The sequence below is a fragment of the Rattus rattus genome, chromosome 17 (genome assembly GCF_011064425.1).
Source record: "Rattus rattus isolate New Zealand chromosome 17, Rrattus_CSIRO_v1, whole genome shotgun sequence".
Taxonomy (NCBI): domain Eukaryota; kingdom Metazoa; phylum Chordata; class Mammalia; order Rodentia; family Muridae; genus Rattus; species Rattus rattus.
This window is the reverse complement of record NC_046170.1, coordinates 23121269-23140236: the sequence shown is the minus strand read 5'-3', so window position 1 is coordinate 23140236 and position 18968 is coordinate 23121269. Positions and strand designations below refer to the sequence as shown.

The window sequence follows — 18968 nt, the reverse complement described above, 5'->3', positions numbered from 1 at the left end:
TAAACCATAAAGAATTCTAAGAAAAATGATAGCAATCAAAAAATGATAACCAAGATAAATAGAGGTAAAACATTATAGAGATGAGGAACACAATAAACAAAAATAGAGATCACAAAATGGACTTATCCTCAACTTTAAGAAGACAGACTAAAATGACTTTAAAATAAGCAGCGAGTGAAGCAGAAAGACACAGATTCCAAAAATTAAACAATTGGCAGAGTCTGCCTGGATGAGTGAATTGATTAGAGTTAATAAAACATTTAAAGATTATGTTTCTCAAAGCAACAAAAAATGGACTTATATATGATATATATATTATATTATATATAGTGTGTGTGCATATGTGCATGCATGCATTTGTGCTGATATCATCAAAATTGATGTATAATATATATCAGAGAAACATCAAATGATATACATGATTTCAACAAATTCCTCTACAGAAGGAAAAGAAATGTCTACTGAGAGTATAAAAAGATGTTTGCTCTTAACTCAGTACTAGGGAAATGCAAATAAAGGCATAAAATGTTCATAATACATAATAGCAAAAAAAGACAAAGCAACTTAAACAGCCACTAAACCAATGGCCAGGTAAACAAGATGTGGTAGAGTCACACACCAGAGTATTGTTGGTAGAGCAGAAAAAAGTGGAGATACATGCTAACGCATAAATGAACCTCAAACATTGTTAAGAAGTGAACCACAAACACTATATATTGTTATTCTAAGGTTATTTACTACTAGTTTTGCCTCAACTTAAACTTTAGTTCTTCTATATTATTTCACCATCAGTATTTGCTAGTCTCACATCTTTTTATAGTTTTATTTGTTTGTTTTTTATCTTATATATTACATCCTGACTATACTTTTCTCTCTCTCCACTCCTTCCAGTCCCTTCCCCAAACATCTGCTCTACTCCTGGATCCACTCCTCTTCCTTTCTCTTCAGAAAAGAACAGGCCTCCCAGGAATATCAACCGAACAAGGCATAACAAGTTACAATAAGACTAGGCACATACCCTCATATCAAAGCTGCACAAGGAAACCCAGTAGGAGGAAAAGTGTCTCAAAAGTAGGCAATTGAAATCAGAGATAGCATCCACTCACACTGGTAGGAGTCCCACAAGAAGGCCAACCTGCACAAGCATAGCATATATTCACAAGGCCAAGCTCAGATTCATACAGACTCCCTCATTGTCAGTCTCTGTGAGCTCCTGGATCCTGATGAAAAAAAGCAATTCTAAGTATAGCAACAGCAGTCCAAAGAATAGCACAAAGTCCAAAGAGGAAGAAAATTGGGTAAATTAACTGGGGGAAAAGAAGAAGAGGCATTAAAAAAAAAAAAATACAGGTAGCCCAAGTACAGTTCTTTCTCCCAGAAGAAATTTTTCAAATTGAAACCATGTCCTCAGTTACAATTCCTTTGCTACCATAGTAGTAAGAATAAGGAATAACAATAAGTTAAAAATATCTAAAGATGCAAAGACTTTCAGGAATCTGACCTACTTGATACACATGCTAGAAGTTACTCAGTTGAATTGACTAAAAGTGAATTAGATTAAATGCTCTATGTGTAACTTGTATTCATCAGGCTGCCACCCACAATCAGATTCTCTTGAAAATGATGTGAGTGACAGAATGACCAGTACTTCTCCGAGATTTTGCATTCTTTCCATTGCTATCTTCATTTTCATTAACTATTGTGGGCAACAAAGGAATCTTTAATGCAACAGGGAAATATAATTAAACATACGATAAACTAAAAATACTATGATTGTTTTCTAGAGGATAAAACTTGTCCATCTTGTAAGAATAATTCCCAGACAGGCATGAAGACCTGGCCTGGGGGCACATAAAAAGTGAGGTGTGCACCCACAATGCCAGCACTGAAGGGTCAAGAGAAGACAAGGACAGGAAATTCCTTGTCAGCCAATCTAAGCAAAAGATTGTGAACTTCAAGTTTAGTAAGAAATGATAGTTCCAGTGTTTGCAGAATGCTGTTGCATGCTATTTAAAGATTATCTTTGTATTATTTGAATGCTGATTTCTCTCCGCTCAGATCCTGTTTCAATCCAGACGGGGCATTGTAATGCTTATGTCAAGAATCTCCTTTCTCAAGTTTGTGTAAACAAGGCTTACAACTTATTCTTAGCCTTGTCAATAAAAGTTGATCAGCCAATGACTGGCCAGAAGAGAGGACTGTGTAAGACTTTGGCCAGTCAAGGAATGAAGAGAGAAAGAAGAGTAAACCAGATTCAGCCACAATGAGAGTGAGAGAAAACATCATAGGAAAATACACCTGAAGGCCAGAGGACCAGAGCAATACAACAATGCAAGGATCTCAGGGATCTTGGCAGGGAGGTAGCCAGATTAGCTTGGAGGATTAAAATAGATTAATGACTCCCCAGGAATTGTGTAGTAATGTTTGATTAAATAAAGCTTGGTATCTTTATTGGGGAATTCACTAGGATAAAGAAAAACAGGGGCTGTATTAATTTTCTCCTTACATTTATATTAATATTACTGTTATACTCCAGAGAATAGAGAATCATAAAGCAGGACACTTCTCTGGCCTCTGAATACATCTCCACAAACACATGCATACAAACTCTGAAATGCACATAAATAAAAAAAAGAAAGTTCCCTAACCTTAAAAATTGAAAGAAAAACAGTTTTTTTAATTAGGTTTTTATAGAATATTCTAATTAACACGAATTATTAATTAGAATTACAGTTTATAGAAAACCTGTCTTACTGGAAAAGTCACTGAAGCTAGTCTGTAAAAGTAAAATGCAAAGTTATTCATGTTGTTCAGAGTTGTTGGAGTGGGAGGGGCACAATTTTTATTGACCCAGGAGTGGGAAGGGCACAATTTTGTATTGACCCAGGGCCACGTATATGCTAGGCAAGTACTCTACCACCAAGCTATGTCTGAAAACCCAAAGTCATTCTCTAATTTCTGCATTTGTGTTTTCACACTACTGCCTTTGAAATATTGTCACATAACAGGATGAAATCACCATCACTCAGATTGAAGAGACTCGAATTAAATCTTCAGTTTTAACAATAAATTCAGAAGTCTCTTTTACACCTTGTCCTCATATGTCAAATGACAGAAAACTCTTATGCTCTCAAGAGAGATGAAATCTATAGAAGCAATTTGTCTAAATGCTGTATGAAATGAGCAATATACAGATTAAAAAGTTTCAAGATTTAAACAACTTTAAACTAAAAAAAATTAAGTAACAATTAACAGAAAATACAAGCAAACAATTATTGGAAGCTTATAGTCAAACGCCAAATATTTCACATGAATAATTTCATTTAAGCCAAAAACAATACAATAGCCTGGGTATTCTGACTTTTATAGAACAACAACAACCAAAAAAAAAGGATATAAACAGCTTCCTAAAACACAAATAGTTACCGAACAGAATTGTCAAGTCAGGAAGTAAACTCCAATAATTTAATGACTACACCCCAAAATAATCAGCAGATAAAACCACACTGTGAAGTTATTAAGTTGGAAATCTTATGTTTTGAATATTAACACCTGCTCAGTTCTGAAATAGCTGTTTTGCTGCATTTAATTTTTAAAATAAAATTATTTTTAATCAAAATCAAAACAACTTAAATATACAACAGTAAAAACATTTTAGAATACTCATATGTGAATAAATGTATATCTTGGAAAAGAGTAATGTAAAGCAAAAATAGCAGATGTTTACATAATATGTAGAAAATATAGATATTCATTAAAATGTTATATGTACAGTGGAGGCTAGAAAGACATTTTACATGTTAAAAACTGCAATTCAATGTATATTATATATTTTCCAAATTTTCTATATTCAATATTTTGTCATGTTTAAAAGACCCAAACAAGTCTTGAGCAAGGAAATATAAAGTAATTCCAATGATTCTGACAACTGGTAAACAAATAGTAAAAACTGGAAAAGTAATTCTAAGTATAACTCTAAGTATAGTGACAGCAAGGGACAAAGGCCAAAGGTGAAGAAAATTGGGTAATTTTTTTTCTGAAGAACAAAGGAAGAGACACTTAAAAGTAAAATCAAGATTCAGTGTTGACATTCAGAAATCATCCAACTTTTGCGACCACTTTTCTTATAGCAAAAAGTACATCCTAAAATATTGTTTTTTCTGGATTGAATTATGGATCCACCATCATTAAATATGTCAGAAGGCCATAGCACCGATATGTACAAATAAATGTTAACATAGAAAAACATAAGTTACAATTTAACAAAGTGATAAAATCAGAAATCTAAATTACAAAAATTATAGGGGTAAAGCCAATGCTTAATGTCCTGTTCCCCAATTAGTTCTTCATCTGTCAGTAAAGAAAGCCATGAACCAATTGGTAGGCAGAAGGTACAGGCAAGACTTCCAGGTTCCTGGAGGAAAAGGAGACAGATGCAAGTGAGGAGGACGGAGTTCACCATGCTTTGGAGAAAGAACTAGGCAGCCATGTGAGGTCTCGGAAGGAGTATGTGCTGTGTGAGCTCCAATAGGCCAGTGGTCAGAGATATTTAGTAGGAACTAAATTCAACGGACCAACTAAACTTAGGGCAGGTGGGAGGTACAGAGGTAAGAGTAATGATAGGGATGTGTTTGCCAGGCAAGAGATAGTAGTAGCCAATAATTGTGCCAAAAAGACAAGTTAAAAGTGAACAAAAGTTATCAGAAAAGATAACTAAGGACACTTCATAATTGTCAAAGGAAAAATACACCAAGATGAACTCTCAATTCTGAATATTTATGCTCCAAATGCAAGGGCACCCACATTCATGAAAGAAACTACTAAAATTCAAAGCCCACATTACACCTCACACAATGATAGTGGAAGTCTTCAATACCCTGCACTCAGCAATGGAAACAGAAACTAAACAGAAACACAGTGAAACTGACAGAAGTTCTGACAAAATGGATTTAACATTTCATCCTAAACCAAAGGAATATATGTTCTCAGTACCTCATGGTACCTTCACCAAAATTTATCATATAATCAGTTACAAAACAGGCCTCACCAGATACAGGAAGATAGAAATAATACCAAGCATCCTATCAGATCACAATGGACTAAGACTGGTCTTCAAGAATGACAGCAGCAGCAGCAGCAGCAACAACAACAACAACAACAACAACAACAACAGCAGCAGCAACAACAACAACAACAACAACAGCAACAATAGCAACAAGAACAAAAAACCAGAAAGCCCACATACACATGGAAGCTGAACATGCTCTACTCAATGATAACTTGCTAAACAAATAAATTAAAGACTTTTTGAATTTAATGATAATGAAGGCACAACATACCCAAACTTATGGGACACAATGAAAGCAGTGATAAGGGGAAAACCCATAGGTCTGAGAGCCTCCAAAAAGAAACTGGAGACAGCATATACTGGCAGCTTGGGAATACACCTGAAAGGTCTAAAACTAAAAGCAGATACACACAAGAGGAGTAGAAGGCAGGAAACAATCAAACTCAGGACTGAAATCAACCAAGTAGAAACAAGAAGAACTATACATAGAATCAAGAAAACCAGGTGTTGGTTCTTTGAGAAAATCAACAAGATAGATAAATCCTTAGCCAGACTAGCCAGAGGGCACAGAGACAGAATCCAAATTAACAAAATGAGAAAAGAAAAGGGAGACATAACAACAGAAACTGAAGGAATGGATACAGAAAATGTGGTACATGTACACAATGGAATAACTACTCAGCTATTAAAGATAATGACCCCATGTAATTCCTAGGCAAATGGATGGAACTAGAAAATATCATCCTGTGTGATGTAACCCAATAACCAAAAAACACACATGGTATGCATTCACTGATAAGTGGATATTAGCCCCAAAGCTCAGAGTACCCAATATTCAGTCCACAGACCACATGAAGCTCAAGAAGAATTATGACCAAAGTGCCAATGCTTCAGTTCTTCTTAGAAGGGGGAACAAAAAAATTCATAAGAAAGCGTTGTCAAATGGAGACAACGTTTTGAGCATAGCCCAAAGGAAAGGCATCCAGAGCCTGCCCCACCTGAGTATCAAGCCCATATACATACAGCCAGCAAACCCAGACAATATTGTGGATGCCAAGAAATGCATGATGGCAAGAGTCTGATATAGCTGTCTCCTGAGAAGCTCTGCCAGAGAATGACAAATACATAGGAGGATGTTCACAGCCAACCATTGAACTGAGAATTGGTTCCCCATTGGAGGAGTTAGAGAAAGGATTGAAGGGGCTGAAAGAGTTTGCAATCCCATAAGAACAACATTACCAACCAACCAGAGCTCCTAGGATCTAAACCACCATCCAAAGAGTACACATGGACAGATTCATGGCTCAAGCTGAATATGTATCAGAGGATGGCTGTGTTAGGCAGCAATGGGAGGGAAGGCCCTTTGTCCTTTCAAAGCTTGATGCCCCACTGTAGGGGAATATCAAGACAGGGAAGTGGGAGGGAGTGGGTTGGTGGGTTTGGGAACTCCCTTATAGAAGCAGGGGGAGGAAAGATGGGATAAGGTAGTTCTAAAGGGGTGACAGAGATAGGGGTTAACATCTCAAGTGTAAATTTAAAAAAAACTAAAAAAGAAAAATGATGCTTGGATTCGAGGGAAGCCGGGCGGGAGCTGGTAGGTGGCCCATTCCCAGGTCATCGGCAGGGTAGTGAAAAGCTACATACAACAGAAAATCATTCTGCTTATAATGACATCTGAAAAGTAAACCACTTAGGAATAAGTTGGATCAAGATAGTGAAATATTTTTACATTGAAAGCAATTAGTTATTATGAAATAAATGATAAACACCTATATATAGAAAATCATTTTGTATTCAGGGATTGAAAGAATTACTATAAATACATTTACTTTGCCCAAATTATACTCACACTTAATGTAATCTTTTGAAACTGTTATAGTATAGGTCATAAAGTTACAGAATACCATGCACGTAAGGCCTAATTAGAGTTCTTTTTAAGCAAATGACCCAGAATGGGATAGTACCTCAGAATGTCTCTTGGAGTCAAAGCCCATGAGCAAAGCAAAAAACTACACAGACCACAATTATATTATTCTTTCATGAGGATCAGAGTAACTTTGCAATATAAGTTTTAGCAGAACATAATAGCTATTTCAGATAAAACATAACAACTATATTTAATTTTCATCAGTTATTTTAGCTTATGCTTAGCTTATATAAACATTTTTTGGTTAGTACATTTGAACCATGGTCATTTGAACCAAAGACAACACCAAATGTGTTGTCAAGATGAATGCATTTGTTGGGAAGCAGTAGAGGGATGAGAAGTGTGTACTCAGACTCAAAAACGAAGTCAGCACAAGATGATGTTATTTTAGTCACTTCCAAACTTGAAATGTCATTTTAGGAAGAAGTGCGTGCACACACACACACACACACACACACACACACACACACACACACACACGCCTAAAAGATCTAAAAGATGTCAAATGGACAAACAATATTAAGAAAGAAAATCAGGACTGGAGACATTATGCTTTCTGATTTTAAATTATTATAGTCTGTAGACTTCAAAGATTTGTGGGACAGTCATAAAACATATATAAACTCATGGTACAGAACTGATATTCCAGAAGGAAACCTACACATTTGTAGGCAACTGATCTTTAACAACAATGCTAAGAATACAATCAGAGAAGAATACAATCAGAGCATCTTCAAGTGTTTCAGGGGAAACTGAACATCTGCAGATATAATAATAAAGATGTGCCTGTATTGTGTAAAACATCCAGTAGAAATGGATTATGCATAAGTGTAATTCTCAGAGCATGAAATTCCTAGATGACAACATGAGGACAAAGCAGCCTGGCAATTGGCTGGGATGTTTTGAATATCACTCCAAAGCAGACAGCAAAATCACAAAATAAACAGTGAGACTTCATTGAATTAATAAGCTGACACATAGGAAAGTGAAGAGCCATCAGGCTGACAAGGCAGTGATCAGAGGGACAGAATACTGTTAATCCGCATCTGTGATAGGGGCTAATACACAAAACCTCATGAAAAATCCTAACCCCACAAAAATGTCAGTTAAAAGTGGGCAAGGACCAGAAAAAACATACAAATATTTTTGTAATAACCAAAAATAAGAAAGGAATTCTCAACACCATTAATGATCAGAGAAATGCAAATCAAAAGCACACTGAGATGCCACCATACACGTGGTATAATGGTTGTTACCAACAAGACAAGAGATGAGTGGTACAGATGTAGGAAGTAAGAGTATTTGAACACTGTAGGTAGGCATGTAGATTGCTAGAGTCATGGAAAACAATATGGAACTGCTAAAAATTTCAAATAGAACCATTATGATTCTGAACAACGTAACTAAATCATCATGGCAAAGAAATACCTAAATTTCTGTGCTCATTGTGGATATGTTCTAAGTAGCCGAGATATGGAATTATCTTGAGTGTCCATCAGCAGAGGAGTGGATGAAGAAATGCAGTCTATGTAAATGAGGGCGTCAGACTTATGTTTTAATGAAGTTGTATCACTTTGAAAACATACATGAAACTGGAGAACATTGTATTAAATGAAGTAAGCAAGACATTGAAAGAAAAAATCTTACATAATCTCATTTATTTGTTGAATCTGAAAATGTTGGCAGTGGTAAATTGGTACAGTGTTATAAGGCACATATATTTATGTGATGAAGGAGGAACCTAAAATATAGCAGCCTAATTTAAAAACAAGTTTAATAAGAGGAAGAAAAATTATTAATTCTGTATGGCTTACTCAAAACTTTTTAAGTGATGAGAATTCTTCACAATCCCCTCCCACATGTACACAGATGTATGCATAAGGGAGCTGAATACAGCCACCAATATGCTGGCTAGTAGTTTTGGCCATCAATGTGTGGCATAACATACCACATCATACTCCTCAAATATTTTTGTTCATTAGGCTTCAATAAGCATAGGGAAGAAAAAGGGCTGAAATATTTTTAATTATTCATTAAGATTTCTCATACCTCTGACAATATTCACTCTAACTTGAGGAGAGAAAAATATATATTGTATAAAATATTGTTATTAAATATAGATTATTAAATATAAGACATTTTTATCATTTTATCTGTTTACTCTCTGAAACAAAATGATTTTCCTTTTCTGGAATTGCTGGGGATTTCACCCACGACCTTGTGCATGTTAGGCAAGCTCTGTACTACTGATCTGTGCACCCAGCAAGAAATTATTTTCCAATTGGGAAGATACTTTATCTTACTATATTTATGCCTTTTAAGCTGACTTTGCTTATCAGTATCAAATTTAACTACCCAGGAAAAAGATTTTAGCAGCAATTTTTAAAATTTTGTGGGTTAAATATATTATGCGTAATTTTGCTATTAAAGAAGTGCCCCCTCATGGTCTTGCTGTTGAGGTTATTCTGGAAAATTCCAGAAATACATCAGTAAGGCACAGCCTTGTTCACAGCATCCTGTTATGGATCTCTGTCTTCGTTCTTCCTTCTCTCACTCCCTTTTTATTATGCGTTTGAATCCTCTGAAACCAAGAGTCAAAATTGGAATTGCTTTTCCCAAGTATCCGTTGTTTTAATTGAAAAAGTAATTAGCATACTTAGCTGGATGTAACTTATTGGTATATCAAAATATATATTTTAAAGTTAAAGCTGAAATCATCTTCTTTATGCTCTTCAATCAAAAGACAACTTCGACTTCTTTCAACCAGCCTTTTCTCAGATAGATTAAGTTTGGATACAAACAAATTTGAGGAAAAGGTGTAGTAGACGTTAAGGGACACAGGGGAATGGACTCATAAAAGTTATGCGCACATGAAGACTACCTTATTTAATAAAACGCAATGTGCAGTGAATACACATAACTAAACAATAAATCGGAGAGGAAGAGGAGGAGAGGCAACGAGAGAAGAGAGAAGGCGGGACCAGGATGAGGGTGGCTGTACTCACCTCAGCGGAGGTCCCAGAACTCATCGATCTGCTTCTGCGTGGGGAAATGACCCCAGTCGTTGAAGTACTTCAGCAGCTCACTTCTAATCCTTGTCTTCTCTCTTGGCAAACATGGTTTCATAGACTAAAAATCAAAAGGGAAAATGATATAGTTTTTTTTTTCATAAATAATGTGTTGTGAACAAGTCACTTACAAAGTTCTTCTGTACTGAAGTTAACTAAAGTCAGCCAGGTTGATCTTTGCACCCGGGGAAGGGTCTCTGGCAGTCTAGAAGCTAGTGTTGTCTTCTGGCTAACAGGCAAGAGGCAGAGCCTCTCTTTCTCACCCATTCCCAAAGCATGAATTTCCTCAGGCTAACATTCAGTCAGGTTTCCCATGAAAACACAGGACAGAGGTGGGGACTCTAGCTTCATGGCAAATGATCACAGAACCTACACATATCAACATACAAACTACATCATTAGCTGTAATGAGGGATATTTTATTTTTATTAAGATGTGCTCCTTGTACACATTAATGGGGCTCACTGTGATAATTCAAGGCATATACACAGCACTTAGGGATCTAATGTATCCCTCTGCATCTCTTCTCATGTACTAACAGTTGCTATGACAACACCCACAAGTATGAGACAGTAGTGATTCTCTTTGGGGTGCTGCTTTGGATTCCTCAGATATACAATGAGAGTGGCTTAGCTGGATCACATGAGATTTGCTTGTCTTTTCTTTCTTTCTTTTTTTTTTAAATAATTATTTTGTGATACTGGCACCTGAACCTAGAGTACCATGCATACAAGGCATGAACTCCACCACTGCTGAATCTCTTGCCACAACTTTTTTTAACCTTATTTTGCATCAGGGGCTAGCCTGCAACTTATAAACTCCTTGCTCTAACCACTATAGGTCTATAAAGCCAGATCGACCCATTTTTAATTTTTATTTTATTTGTTTATCTTTTGAATCTCCATATTATCTGTTCCCTTTTGTCCACACTACCAAGGACAGGAATCTCGGGTTTCTGATTTACGATGACTCCTGTCAGAAGTTGCCCTGTCTCCTGTAAACTTCTCACTTCTTTTCAGCTCCCAGTCCACACTCTAATCACTGGGATTTCCATTATACTTTGGATTTCTGATTCAGAAATAGAGTTAGGAACACTGTTCACATTTTGTTCAGTGATTTCACAGCAAGAGGGGAAAAAATTCATATCCTACCGGAATACGAATGGCTCTGCCAAATCTTCAAAGCCATTGGAAACATATACAAATTAATATTTGATATAGTTATGTGTTTTTCTCTCTTTTCAAATCTATGAACTAAAGCTACTGTATTTGGAGCCTCTTCTCATCGGATTTAGCATGGAACTTGAGGCTCTCCTTCTGTTTCTGGGCTTTCTGATTCAGAAGTGCCAGCATCTGCATTTCATTGTCTCAAAGCTTCTTGTAGCACAGGGCTTCTATATGTTGACTTCTGGGGAATAAGCCAAAAGTCTCAGACCCCTGCAGAGTGGCCCTAAACCCCTGCTGTAGTGGAAGAGAGTGGGGGCAACTGATGTAGGAAAATCTAGTTTTTGAGAAACTTGGCTTCATTATTATTTTTTTTATCTTTATTAACTTGAGTATTTCTTATTTACATTTCGATTATTATTCCCCTTCCCGGTTTCCGGGCCAACATCCCCCTAACCCCTCCTCCTCCCCTTCTATATGGGCTTCCCCTCCTCATCCTCCCCCCATTACCACCCTTCCCCCAACAATCTTAAGAGTTCCCATGACAGTGGTTTTTTTTCTTTTGTTGTTTTTTTTTGTTTGTTTTTTGTTTTTTAAATTTTCATCCTGTCCCTACTGCATTTTTCTATGCCATTTAAGAGTACTTTATGGGATTTACTTCCCAATACATTAGCCGTACTTGAATCCATGTCTCAGGGTTTGTTTCTCTATAAGACTAAAATTAAGACACAAATAATGTACATTTGTCCTTTACATGAATATATTTTTATAAAGATTCATGAACTTTTGTTAATTTCTTCTTTGCTCATCTTTAGAATCCTCTCATATCTTTAATATCATACTTCTGTGACTATGTGTTGCATAGTGTACAATACAAACCTCCTGCAGCTCACTCGCAGAATTAATGAACAAAGCTAGTTAGCCAGTTTCAGTAAAAGCATAACTGAAATTGTGAGTACTAATACAGTTTGAAATTATTTAAATATACTTTAAAAGTACACAGGTATTTTCCAAATAACAAAAAATAACAATAATTGATCAGGAAAAGAAGAGAATTCTATGAAAAAATGACATAAATACCTTGCAAATTATGTAAGCTCTAGCTCTAATGTAAGTGAAGGCTATTGATAATTTATTCATAATTTGTTAGCTATGCAGATTCTATGTTGGACAGAGCACCGTCTGTCTAATCAAATGCCTCTATTCTGTCTTTGTCTCATGCCAGCCTAACCACACCGATAGGTATTCATAAACTGCACTGTGGTTCTCTGTAATCTTCTAGTGTCTTCTCAACTTGACTAGGAATCAAACCAAGAAACACATGTAAGTTACCCATAGACTTAAGACTTTTACTCTATAACCTTATCAGGTAGATACCATCAGAATCCAGTCTGGAAAAACAAATATACATGTGTGTGCTTGTGTCCATATGTGTGAGTTTCCAAACTAAAAATAAAATAAAAATAATAATCAAAAAATTTTAAATCTGTTATTACAAGTTAAGAGTAAAAATCATGGAGGTAGGGTTAAAACTAAAATAAACAAGTTACTTTAAAATTAATTTTAAAAAGCATTGTGACAGAATTTAGAATATGATGATAATACCAGGTTTTAAAGAAATGGGAACATTTCAAAAATAAAAATCCATGTGATTGGGAATACTGTGCCTGAATACTAAAAATAGACTTTTTCATGGTACCTCCAGAAATGGCCAAAGAAGTACTGTCGATAATCTGGATAAAGAGTAGAAGAGTCATGTGGTCTAAATCAGTGTTGGGAACCACACACAAGAGTTTCCCATAAAGCAATATGTCTTGACCCACATCAGAGCATATCTGCTGTTGAATAAGAGTCATTCATTCTTCTGCTAGAAAGAGGAAGTTTAACAATATAGATGCATTGTAGCTCTTGAGGATGCCAACTTGAACGTTTGAATGTTCTTTTTGTGTGTGTGTGTGTGTGTGTGTGTGTGTGTGTGTGTGTGTGTGAGAGAGAGAGAGAGAGAGAGAGAGAGAGAGAGAGAGACAGAGAGAGAGAGACAGAGACAGAGAGACAGAGAGACAGAGAGACAGAGAGGATATTCCTGAACTGACAGATACTGTTGTGCCTCAGTTGTTAGGACCCCAAAGAACCAGCAGAATCCAAAAGCTTTTCAATCTCTCTAAAGAAGATAATGCCCCCCAATACGTTGTCAGAAAGCCCTTAAACAAAGAAGGTAAGAAGCCCAGGACCAAAACAGCCAAGATTAAATGTCTTCTTCCTCCATGTGCCCTGCAACAGAAGCACTGATATAGTTCTCTGAAGAAGTAATATACTAAAGAAAACACTATAATGCTGTAGAATATGCTAAATTTTGGCCAAGAGAATGAAGGGAGCCAAAGGAAAAATGCCAGGAACGGATTGTCAAGAGGCATAGGCTGCCCTCTCTGAGTACTTCTACTTCTAAGTCTGAGTCCAGTAAAACATAAGTCTTGAAGTGTAACAGATAATCAGCCCTTCAAAATACAATCAAATAAAATGGGGGCTGGGGGCATGTTAGTTGGTACAATAACCAAAAGTCCTATCACACATTTTGATAAATATTAGAAAATCTGTATTACAAAGCTTAACAGAATATAAAACTACTATTCACAGAAGACTATTAAGAAATCTTCCGATTTTATACTAGTGGCTGGAGCACTCATGACTAAATCTCCAATCTCTGAGTACATGTGGGTGGGACCCGTATTCCCCTTCGTCCCTCAAGTTTGCAAACTAAGTCCCAGCAGTTTCCCAAATGAAAACATTTCTCAATGCCTCTACCTCTGTCTTCTCCATGATTTCTCTCTCTTTCTCATTCATAGCTTTCCCTCTGTCTGACTCTTTGCTGTATTATCTGTTTAGGAGATGCCTTGAGAATTCTACAAATGCCTTATCTAACTTTCTGAAAATCAGGCTGTGAGACTAGATCCCCTGAACTGGGTTCTCAAGATCTATGTATGTATCATGGACCTCTGAATTGTCTCTCTGGGTCTCTTTCTCTATTTGGCTTCTTCTTTCTTTTATATCTAACAACAGAATGGAACAAATATGACTCATTTTAAAAATATATTTTTGCATATAAACTAAATGAAAATAGCCTTTTGAAAAAAGAAACTTTTGCTTTTCTAATATACCAGCCACATGTTAAATAGTAATGTTCATTGAAAGACATAAGCCCCATCTTCATGATGCATTCATGAATATGAAGTCCCAAATAAAGAATGAACATACTACAACTAGCTGAAACTACCAAAAGGTAGCACATTGATCTCATAAAATCATAAAATGATGCCAATTAAGTATAACTTACTTGCATCATTCATTTTAATTCTTAAGACGATTTGTCTAGTAATACATTGTACCTCAACTACACTCAACTGATTAACTATAAATAGAAAGACAATGATAAAAAATGTACATCCTTATATTTATGAGCAGAATCCCTAAAATTTGAAGTAATATGTACTATGAATATATCACTTTATAGAGCATTTGCCTAGTATGCATGAAACTCTGGGCTCTCCAACACAGCATTAAAAAGACATGGTGATAACAACCTGTAGTCCCAGCACTTGAGAGGTAGAGGGGGAAGGAGCTTGAGTTCACTGTCATTCTTAGCTACATCAAGAGTTCAAAGTCAGCCTGGGCAGATGAGAGCCTTGTCACAATATATAAATAGGTAGAAGATACATAGGTAGGTAGGTAGGTAGGTAGGTAGGTAGGTAGGTAGGTAGGTAGGTAGGCAGGCAGGCAGGCAGGCAGGTAGGTAGGTAGGTAGATGGGGAGGTAGGTAGGTAGGGGGTAAGTGGGTAGGTAGGTAGGTAGGTGGGTGGGTGGGTGGGTGGGTGAGTGGGTGGGTGCATGGATGGATGGATGGATGGATGGATGGATGGATGGATGGATGGATGGATGGATGGACAGACAGACAGACAGTCTCTATAACAATGTTGGTCTGTTTCTCTTCTTCAGGAAACAGTAGATTCTTTTTATTTTCTGATCCATAGGTCTCTGGAGCAACTTATTGCTTATACCCTCTGTGGAATCTGATTTCTTTATCTGTGTTTCCAACGCTTTCCCTTTAAATTTCCTTTTACACTTTGCGTAGCCAAATGAGGATTCTGTTGTTTAGAAACAAAAAAACCTAATGAATTAATCTAAGTACTTACCATGCCCCTTTAAGATGAAAATGGAAATACATAAAAAGCACAATCTCCCTTCCATTTCTAGGAGTAGATATAAAGGTCTTTTTATTAAGTAAAAATTGTTTCTAAACCTAGCACCAAGAGGAAGTGACTGTAATGCTTACATTTTTTTCCTGTCCATCCATTCTTCTAACTCTCCAAAGTATGTAATCTGTCTTGTTCTCCAAAGACTAAGACAATGTCTAACACGGTGGATTAAGCACTGATACATTTTTATAACTGTTTTCAAATTTGGCCCATGATATAAAAACCTATGAAGAGTAAAAACATACTATTATGTTCTTATATCATATATTTCTATTATTATACCCAGAGTAAACAGCTTAGGTAAAAGCCATTCTTGAAAATCTGCGCAGAAATATGCACTGTCCTCAGAGCACTGACAGCCACTCCCATCACCAGACCTTTTGTGCTGGGCAGTTTCTTTGTTATTTTGACGCAAGCTAGATTCATTTAAGAGGAAACCCCAATTGAGAAAATGCAACTATTTAATTGGCTGTAGAGCACTGAGACATTTTCTTTTTTAAAAAAAATTGGTTATTTTACATTTCAGATATTATCCCCCTTCCCAGTTTCCCATCCTGAACACTCCCTATCCCATGCCCTTCCCCCGTGCTTCTAAGAGGGTGCTCCATGACTCATCCACCTGCTCCAGCCTTATCAACCCAGCATTCCTCTATTCTGGAGCATCGAGTCTGCATAGGATCAAAGGCCTCCCTTCCCATTAATACAAGATAAGGCCGTCCTCTGCTACATATGCAGCTGGAATCATGGGTCCCTCTATATGTACTCTTTGGTTGGTGGTTTAGTTCCTGGGAGCTCTGGAAGTTCTAAGTTGGTTGATATTGTTGTTCTTCCTATGGGGTTTCAATCCCCTCTAGCTCCTTCTGTCCTCCTAATTCCTTCATTGGGGTCCCAGTGCTCAGTCTGATGGTTGGCTGTGAGCATCTGCCTCTGTATTGGTCATGCTCTGGCAGAGCCTCTCAGGGGACAGCTATATCAGGCTGTCAGAAAGCATTTCTTGCCATCAGCAATACTGTCTGGGTTTGGTGTCAGTGGATGGAATGGATCCCCAGGTGGGGCAGTCTCTGGATGCCCTTTCCTTCAGTCTCTGCTCTACTCTTTGTCCCTGCATTTCCTTTAGAAAGGAGCAATTCTACATTAATATTTCTGCTAGTGGGATTGCAAACTGGTACGATCACTCTGCAAATCAATCTGGCGGTTCCTCAGAAAATTAGACATAGTATTATTATCTGATTACACAACTATACCACTCCTGGGCATTTACCCAAAAGATGCTCCAACATATAACAAGGACACATGTTCATATAAGCCTTATTTATAATAGCCAAGAGCTGGAAACAACCCAGATGTCCCTCAGCAGAGGAATGGATACAGAAAATGTGGTACATTTACACAACGGAGTATTCCTTAGCCATTAAAAACAATGAGTTCATGAAACATGAGGGCAAATGGATGGAATTTGAAAATGTCATCCTGGGTGAGGCAACCTAGTCACAAAAGATCACACATGTTATGTACTCACTGATAAGTAAACATTAGGAAAAAAGTTCAGAATGCCCACAATACAACTCACAGAACATAGAAAACTCAAGAAAAAAAAGAAGAAGACCAAGGAGTAGATGCTTCAGTCCTCCTTAGAAAGGGGAACAAAATAATCATGGGCAGTAGAGGGAGGGAGGGACCTTCGGAGGGAAAGAGGACAGAGAGAGAGAAGGGGGGCAGGATCAGGTATGGGAGGAGACAGGAGAGATGTACAGAAGGTCAGGAAATTGAATGGAGGTGTGTAGCATTGGGGGATGGGGAACTGGGCACAGCCACTAGAAAAGTCCCAGATGCCAGGAAAGCAAGAGGCTTCCAGGACCAATGGGAATGGCATTAACAAAAATACCCAACAAAGGGGAGAGAGAACATGTAGAGACTATATCCAGAGGTCAGGCACAGCTCCTGTTTGAAGGATGGGGCCAACCACAATCTCAAAAATATTAATGCATAACTGCACCTGGGACATTTTCTTAATTAACTGTTTATGCAGCACAGCACAGCCTACTAGAGGTACAACCACCTCTGGTCAAGTAATCCTGAGTGTTATTTTTTTTTTTATTAACTTGAGTGTTTCTTATTTACATTTCGAATGTTATTCCCTTTCCAGGTTTCTGGGCCAACATCCCCCTAATCCAACAACCCCCCTTCTTTATGGGTGTTCCCCTCCCCCCTTCCCCCCATTCCGCCCCCCCCCACAATCACGTTCACTGGGGGTTCCGTCTTAGCAGGACCCAGGGCTCCCCCCTTCCACTGGTGATCTTACTAGGCTATTCATTGCTACCTATGAGGTCAAGAGTCCAGGGTCAGTCCATGTATAGTCTTTATGTAGTGGCTTAGTCCCTGGAAGCTCTAGTTGCTTGGCATTGTTGTTCATATGGGGTCTCAAGCCCCTTCAAGCTCTTCCAGTTCTTTCTCTGATTCCTTCAATGGGGGTCCTATTCTCAGTTCAGTGGATTGCTGCTGGCATTCGCCTCTGTATTGCTGTATTCTGGCTGTGTCTCTCAGGAGAGATCTACATCCGACTCCTGTCGGCCTGCACTTCTTTGCTTCATCCATCTTGTCTAATTGGGTGGCTGTATATGTATGGGCCACATGTGGGGCAGGCTCTGAATGGGTGTTCCTTCTGTCTCTGTTTTAATCTTTGCCTCTCTATTACCTGCCAAGGATATTCTTGTTCCCCCTTTTAAAGAAGGAGTGAAGCATTCACATTTTGATCATCCGTCTTGAGTTTCATGTGTTCTATACATCTAGGGATTCAAGCATTTGGGCTAATAGCCACTTATCAATGAGTGCATACCATGTGTGTTTTTCTGTGATTGGGTTACCTCACTCAGGAAATTTTCCAGTTCCAACCAATGAATTTCATAAAGGCATTGTTTTTGATAGCTGAGTAATATTCCATTGTGTAGATGTACCACATTTTCTGTATCCATTCCTCTGTTGAAGGGCATCTGGGTTCTTTCCAGCTTCTGGATACTATAAATAAGGCTGCTATGAACATAGTGGAGCACGTGTCTTTTTTATATGTTGGGGCATCTTGTGGGTATATGCCCAAGAGAGGTATAGCTGGATCCTCAGGTAGTTCAATGTCCAATTTTCTGAGAAACCTCCAGCCTGATTTCCAGAATGGTTTTACCAGTCTGCAATCCCACCAACAATGGAGGAGTGTTCCTCTTTCTCCACATCCTCGCCAGCATTTGTTGTCACCTGAGTTTTTGATCTTAGCCATTCTTGACTGGTGTTGGGGGTTTTTTGATTTGCATTTCCTTATGACTAAAGATGTTGAACATTTCTTTAGGTGTTTCTCAGCCATTCGGCATTCCTCAGCTGTGAATTCTTTGTTTAGTTCTGAACCCCATTTTTTAATAGGGTTATTTGTCTCCCTGAGGTCTAACTTCTTGAGTTCTTTGTATATTTTGGATATAAGCCTCTATCTGTTGTAGGATTGGTAAA

The 18968-nt window shown here is 37.6% G+C and overlaps 1 protein-coding gene across 1 annotated transcript in view; it reads right to left on the bottom strand.

The window, feature by feature from the left end:
* Iqcm (IQ motif containing M) overlaps positions 1–18968 on the bottom strand; it is a 365422-nt gene that overhangs the window by 174102 nt on the left and 172352 nt on the right. Inside the window, 3 exon segments of the mRNA XM_032888149.1 lie at positions 10007–10086; positions 10088–10124; positions 15528–15720. Of these exon segments, the coding sequence (XP_032744040.1) occupies positions 10007–10086; positions 10088–10124; positions 15528–15720 (310 nt within the window).